At 46.2% G+C, this 7,519-nt stretch overlaps 1 protein-coding gene across 1 annotated transcript in view; it reads left to right on the top strand.

Moving 5' to 3' along the window:
* The first annotated feature begins 6,128 nt into the window (after nt 1-6,128).
* DDX43 (DEAD-box helicase 43) overlaps nt 6,129-7,519 on the top strand; it is a 487,172-nt gene continuing 485,781 nt past the window's right edge. The window contains exon 1 of the mRNA XM_029595625.1: nt 6,129-6,694. Coding sequence (XP_029451485.1) covers nt 6,370-6,694 — 325 coding nt within the window. The 5' untranslated portion in view covers nt 6,129-6,369. The remainder of the gene's footprint in view (nt 6,695-7,519) is intronic.

The raw sequence follows: 7,519 nt of genomic DNA, 5'->3' as shown, positions 1-7,519 counted from the left end.
CTATGAACTGCAAAACTTGTGTGGGATACAGATTCGATTTTTTTGTAGATGATTAGTAGTCCCAATGAATCCAAACACTGAATGGTTGTTAAGAGATTGTTCTGTAGAATGGAAGGGCTGGGTGCGACTAGAAGCCAGTCGTCCAGGTAGAGAAAAATGTGGATACCCTGGCGACGTAAGTGAGCCACTGTTACCGATAGGCATTCTGTGAAAACCCTGGGGGCCGACAACAGGCCAAATGGAAGAACCTTGTATTGGAAATGATGATTCAGTGCTTTGAAGCGAAGGTACCTCCATGAGGCTTTGTGCATCGGTATGTGGGAGTACGCGTCTTTTAGGTCGATGGAACACATCCAGTCTTTGGGTTGGAGAAAAGGAAGTATGGATCTGAGAGAAGTCATCTTGAATTTCTCTAATACCAGATGCTTGTTGAGTGCTCTGAGATCTAGGATAGGACGGAACCTTCCTGATTTCTTTGGAATGAGGAAATAAGGGGAATAGAACCCTATGTGGTGGTGAGATACAGGTAGTTTTTGTATGCAGCATTGTTGCAGGAGATTGTTGATCTTGAGAAGTAAATGTGGGGAGTAAACATTTTGTTCCCATTTTCCTATTAAATATGATGTAAACGGGAGGGTTTTGAAGTTTAACGCGTAACCATTCTTTATGATTTTTAAAACTCAGTTGTTGGTGGAGATGTTGGTCCATCCAGACAAGAACTGAGTTAATCTGCCCCCGACTGAGAGAGGTAGCGGTGGTGTAGGATCTCTTAAAAACTCTGGGAAGACTTAGGCTGTGTCTGTTCCTGAGGAGTCTTGGTTTGCTTGGGAGTCCTCTGACATTGCCGAGAGGTTTGGGTTTGAGAAGTCTGAGGGCGTGTTGTAGAATAGTATGAAGGCTGAGAAGGTGGATATGACCTGAAAGGGCGGCATTGGTATTGAGGTCTTCTGTACTCTGAATAGTAACCTCGGTAATAAGAGAACGGTGTGGGCGTGGTGAGTGACTGTACCGCTAATTTTTGTTCTTTTAATTGAGCCACTGTATCTTTAAAGTGATCTCCAAACAAATTATCTGGCAAGCATGGAAGGTTTGCCAATTTTTCTTGTACATTATCTCTTATAGCACTGGCTCTAAGCCATGCCATTCTTCTGGCGGCTATAGCATTTGCTGTAGATTTTGCTGAGGTTTCAAATCCCTCATACACAGTGCGTATTAGGTGCCACAACCCTTCTTCCATGTGATGGAATTCATTTGGCAGCTGTTGGTCAGTAAAGCCCTCCTGCAATATTGGTTTTAAAGATTGCAAACATTCGAATAAATACTGAGTTATTGAAAACTGGTGTTGTTGTATTCGGGCATTGAGCATGCCAGACTGATATGCCCGTTTTCCGAAGTCGTCCAGATGTTTATTATCTCGACTTGGCGGTGTATTTGAATGAAGTTTGGGTTTACGTGCTTTTTGCATCGCTGATTCCACTACCACAGATGCGTGCGGCAATTGTACGTGAGAGTAATAGGATGATTTACGCATCCTGTACTTCAACTCTGATTTCCTAGATGTGGAAGGCCCCATTAAAGGTGTTTCCCAGGCTCTTTTCATAAGGTTGTTCAGTACATCATGGGAAGGTAATACAACTGGTTCCGCTGGAGTTTCAAAAACTTTGAGAAGACCTAGAACGTCTGCTCTATGATTAGGTATTTTGCGTGTTTCTATTTTGAGGGTTTGGCCCACTTTCTCAAGAAACTTTGAATAAGTTAAGTCCTTGGGCAGTGAGACTGGCTGTGGTTGATCCTCAGGAGGATCAGAAGGGTAGCCTGTGGAAGAATCTGGAGAAGATGTTACTGGAGAAACGTCCTGTGCTGGTAGTGAAGGCTTTGCTGGCGCCGGCTCTGGAGTGGGGGTTCCTGAAGGTGATCGTGGTTCCTCCACTGGTGGCGCATCCTCCAATTGGTCCTGATCTGCAACTGAAGCTAAAAATTGTGCCAGAATCAACGATATTTGAGACATCGCTTTGGATGCTAGAGCTTGTTGTGGCTGTCTAGTTGGTGGAGTCACCCTTGGAGTAGGTGGAGGGTGTTTAGTAGGTATGTCAGGTTCTTCATACAACTTACGTTTTTTCGGCAATGGTTCTTCCTGCTCCGATGAAAGCGATGGAGAGGAAGGACCCAGGAGAGATGAAACCGGGTCTTCATCCACAATAAGCAATGGAGATGGCTCTCTGTGTTTTTTGTGTCCAGAGACATGTTTTTTAGGTGGTTTCAGAGCCCTATGCTTGGATGGAGTCAAGTCAGAATACTTTTTATGATGAGCTGGCTCCATAATGCGTTGGTGCGTCGAGGTGATATGGCCATGCTTCGAGCCCGAAGCATGGCTTGGCTTAGATGCGCCGGGTGCGTCGGTTTTGAAGCGCCGATGCGCTGGGAGCGTTGATGTGGCTGCGTTGATGCGCCGGTGATGAACGCACTGGCTCCGGTCAACGCAATTGACTTTTTATGCGCGGAACATGCGGCGCCCGCTCCGGGTACCTGCGTTTTCGGCATGGTCGACGCTGAATGGCCTACCGACGCTGATCGCGGCCGAGTCAACTCCTTCGACGCACGAGGCGGCCCTGGGGAAGATTTTGCTGATCCCTCAGAGGGGGCATAAGATCCTGCCGTGGCTCTTCTTAATCCTTTGATTTTTACGCCTCTCTGCCTTTGTGCCCTGGAGGACATCCATCCACAGGCATCACAAGTGGCTTGTTCATGCTGGGGCCCAAGACAAATGTAGCAAATTTCATGTCTGTCAGTAACTGACATGATTTTGCCACAGTTACAGAACTTAAAGCCTGGACGAGGCATTTTTGAAGAAACTTTGATGAATTACAAACAGTAGTAGTTAAGCCTAACTACTAAAGGATTTTAACCGTAGAAAAACTTCTTTCCTGAAACTAATTTTCCTCACAGAAAAAAACGGCTCGAGGAGAACGAGAGCTCCGCGTGCTGACAGGCTCGCGGAAAAAAACGGACTGAGGAGATTCTGCAGAGGGGAGGGGGAGGTGCCAAGCAGGCACACACTGCAGCAAGACTTAGAACTTTACTTTGAGAGCTCTGCCACCTACAGGATGGGAGGACATCCCAGACAGCATGGCTAATTCAGTCTGCTTATCTATGTGAAAAGATTATGCATTGAATAAGTAAATCAAAAACCAGTGTGTGTGTGTGTGTGTATATATATATATATTTTTATATATACATACAAACACACAATACAATTCTAAATCTGCTTACATCCCTGAGATCGTCCCATGAACTTCAGCAGTATAGCAATCTGTTACTCTAGGAACACAGTGCTGGAACATGGCATATCTGAACGTCTTGCATTACCACCAGTACTGAGGTATTGGTCTTGTGAGGTGGTTTATATAGAATATCTTGTCTGACTTTCCTGCCTATAGCCAGACATCAATCATGCTGTGTATTTTTTCTTTCTCATGCATTCCAGCCCAAAGGCAGAGAGGCCCTTCCAGATGTTGGTTCAAAGAGGTCAGTGGAATGTGACCTATAGATAACTCAATAATGCAGATTTCCTTAGGGCCTCATAGGTCACCACTTTCACAAAATTCAGTGGTTTAGTTTTCCAGAAAAGAGAGACAGCTTAACAAAAAAGAGAAGCCAAAAATCTTAACAAATTCTAAATATGTATATTCACAATTTATACAACTCAATCAGTGGTTCAATTCTTCGGGAGCCTAACTGGCCCTGCCTGTACACCGAAGTTCTTCATATTTTCATTATCTGTCTAATACAATTCAATTGTACCAATGTAACAAGACTGGTTGCTAGGCGGCCTCCTGCCAGCAGGGGTCTTCATTGGACTTGAACGCTACATGATGCAGTAAGACCGCACAGGGTACTACCTGCCTCAGCATGGAGTCTCTTCTCTGCCTTTGGCTCCTTGTCCATGTATTCTTTGCCTGGTATCCTTGTTCTTATATCTTACCTGTTCATACCTTGCCTTGTTCTTGCTCTGTTTAGGCCTCATAGTGGCCCTTTCTTGCCTGTGTTCCTTTCCTTGTTCATGCTGTTTAGGCTTCCCAGTGGCCTTCCTTGCCTGTGTATTCCTTGCCTCATTGTTGCTGTTTAAGCCTCCCCTGCCTGTCAGTTCCTTGCCTTGCCCTTCCCCTGTTCAGGTCTCCCAGTGGTCTTCCTTGCATATGTGCTCCCAGCCTTATCTTGTTCTGTATTAGGCTTTCCAATTGCCTTTCTCGCCAATGTGTTTCTAGCTTGCCCTTATCCTGTGTTGGGTCTCTCAGTGATCTTCCTTGCCCGTCTGTTCCTAGCTGTGTCCGTCCTGTTCTGGCCTACCAGTGGCCCCCTTTTCCATGAGTTTCCCTTGAGTGATCTGTTGTTGTCCTGCATTGTCTAGTCCTTGTTTATCTGTGGTCCTATGCTGTTACCTGTCTGTCCCTGTCTTATCAGTGCACTCTGTTTGTGTTTAATGTGGCCAGGCCTCTCACTGCCTGCCAGTCCCAGTGGGTATCTTGTCCCTGACTCCATACACCATCCTCAATAAGACCTGCCAGCCACCAGCACCGGAGGATTCAATCTGAAAGTAAAGTGGATAGTCAGGCAGATGACCTCACACCTGACCTACCTGCTCCTGACCCCTGCATTCCTCTGCCTTGGGGGTATCATCAAATTGGTCAGTGCGGCCATAATAACTAGTTTCCATCAAAAAGCTATTGAAGGTTTATACTCCTCTGCATTTCCTGAAGTCTCAGAATAAAAATCTAGTTGAAGTACCATCTGTTAAACTGTACCGGTTATCAGAAACTCGTGAATGTAATTTTACTGTGGCTAATCCTGAACTCTGGAACAGTTTATCTAACAATATTTGTTCAGAAATTTGCATAAGATTTCAGGAAAAAGGGTAAAGGCTTTTGGCAAGAAATAGCATGTCAATCAAGTTAAAGTTTTATGATTTTCATATTTTACTATCACTTAGTATTCTGATTTCTCAGCTGTTTTTGAAGATATTTCTTAGTTATGGACAGTTAGGCTTATATGGTTCACTGTGTTATTATGTTTTAGTTCTTTTTTGTTGTATTTTATCTATTATTTTATTGTGCCTGCTCTTATTTATTCATTTTATATGATTATGAATGTTTGTTATATGTCACCTTGTAATGTTTGATAGAAGAGTTATAAATTTTCAAATAAATAAATAAGGCAGGAGGAAGAAATGAACACCAGGGATCATGAGGAAGGTAGGGACAAACAGCTACAAAGGTTCAATGCAGGGGGATAGAAAAGGTAAGATAATTGTCAGGGATCATACTGAAATCCCTCATGTAAAGTCTGCTGGTATTAAAGTACCAGTGGTATTACTGGCCCCAGACTTTTCAATGGGATCCACAGGAAGTTGATACTAAATGGGGATGCTGAAAGGAAAAAAGGGCAGGAAGAGGCTAGAAATAGAAATAGAGGGGCAAGGTTAGAGAAAAAGAGTATGGAGAGCAATTGGGGTGGAGGAGTAACCTAATGGTTAAAACAGGTCTCCCTTTCAAGCACACAGAGAACATAAGAACATAAGAAAAGGCCATACTGGGTCAGACCAAGGGTCCAGCAAACCCAGCATCCTGTTTCCAACAGTGGCCAATCCAGGCCATAAGAACCTGGCAAGTACCCAAAAACTAAGAGCAGGGTTCAAATCCCACTACCACTCCTTGTGACAAGTCACTTTACCGTTGGTTGCCTTAGGATGGAGAAAATCCCTACGGTACCTGAGTGGAATAATGAGACTGACGTTTTTGGCCCCTGAGGGGATAGAAGTTGGTGGGGACAGAAGGTCTAATGAGGAGTAACTGGGGAGGGGGAGCGAGATTACCAGAAACAATGTTAAAAAGGGCTCCCCGCACCTCAGAAGGTTGGGAGCCTCAGGGGTAAAGAAAATACAGCGTGTCGGACCCTTCCTGCGTGAACCCTGTTTTGTTACACACCGTCACCGGTCTAAGCCAGGATGAGGAAAGGAACCCCAACCTATAACATCTTGCTCAGAGGGTCACCTGTTCTCTGACGTGTACCAATAATAACTCACTTTTCCTTTTCCTTTCCCCAAGGACTCGACTGATTCCCACTACACAGAAGACGGCATAGAATCTGCGGTTAGAACCCCACCCAAGTCTTTTCCAGATTGCACTGCCAATCGCGGCGCGCTATAGTTTGAGCCGTCGGGGGTTGAGTGAGACAAGCAAGCTGATTGGTCGTTGGGCGAGCGCCTGCCCGTGCGCTAGGTGGTGGCGGCACGTGGCCCGTGGCCCCGCCTTCCCCGTAGCTGTGGTTGCTGGCCGGTTGGGAATCGTCCGTGCAAGGCCGGGAGCCGGCGCAATGGCGGACTGGGATGCGGAGAGCGACGAGGAGTCCCCGAGCAAGCCGCTTTCCGCCCTTCCAGAGTGGGAGCCCGTGCGCTGGGGGTCTTCCTCTGGGCAGAAAGTTTCCTCTTCCGTCAGGAGTGGAAAGGAGGAGCGCCAGAGTCCGTCCCGTGAGAACTGGAGGAGTCGTGCGGATGGGTCCCGCGGCCGGGGCCGGGAGTACAGGCCCGGCGGCGGCGGTGGCGGCGGCGGCGTTGCCTGGGAGTTTCGGAAGAGCCGGGAGTCCGGCTCGGTGCCGCTCTGCTTCCGTCTGGATAATTCTGTCGTTGGGACGGTGATAGGTGAGGAGCCGCGTAGTAGGGAGGGAGGAAGGCAGGGGCCGGTGATACAGGGGCCTACGCAGAGCTTGTAGTATGCGGGTGTCGGTGGTGGGTGGCTGGTAGTTCCGCGGGGTTCGGGCCTTCTTCCTGCTTACTGTCGCTTCCTTGCAGTTAATGGAGGGCCCGGTGGATGAAGTCGGCTGGCGGTAAGGTATACCGTAGCTCTAGTACTTTGTGAACTGCCTTCTATCGTAAACCACTGAAACCTTGCCCTTTATCTAGAAATGGCAGGTCATTGGGGAATTTATATATGTTATTAAAGTGTCTGTGAGAAGTGACAGTTTGAAAGATTTCGCTTTATGCAAAATAGCACTAGAAAGGTAAATACAGCCCTTTTCTATTATCCCCTCCCGTACGATTTAAAATTGTATTTTAGAAACTTTACATGTAGCCGTTTGATTTATATATAATTCCAAAATTAGTTTGTAGATACAAGTACTATTTTTCAGCTGTATCTCGTTCCTGTAATATATAAGGAGGTAATTGTTACTTTAATAATAAACAAGCTAGTACTACTTTATTCTTGTCCTTCAGTGTGTTAAATTTAGCAGTGGCCTTTGGTAACCAAATTTTCAGTTTATTAAGTTGAAGCATTTAAGAAGGAGCTACAGTATATCACATCTTTAATAAAGGACTATCAGGCCAATACAGTGTGCTCCGCTGGAGCGCACTGTTAACCCGCAATTGGATGCGTGTTTTCGATATGCTAGCTTTACGCCTTATTCAGTAAGGGGTAATAGCGTGTCGAAAACGCGCGTCTATCCCCCCCCCCCCCCCCCCCCCCCG

The sequence above is a fragment of the Rhinatrema bivittatum genome, chromosome 3 (genome assembly GCF_901001135.1).
Source record: "Rhinatrema bivittatum chromosome 3, aRhiBiv1.1, whole genome shotgun sequence".
NCBI lineage: Eukaryota > Metazoa > Chordata > Amphibia > Gymnophiona > Rhinatrematidae > Rhinatrema > Rhinatrema bivittatum.
The sequence above is the reverse complement of the archived record's forward strand: the minus strand, read 5'-3'. Positions and strand labels throughout refer to the sequence as shown.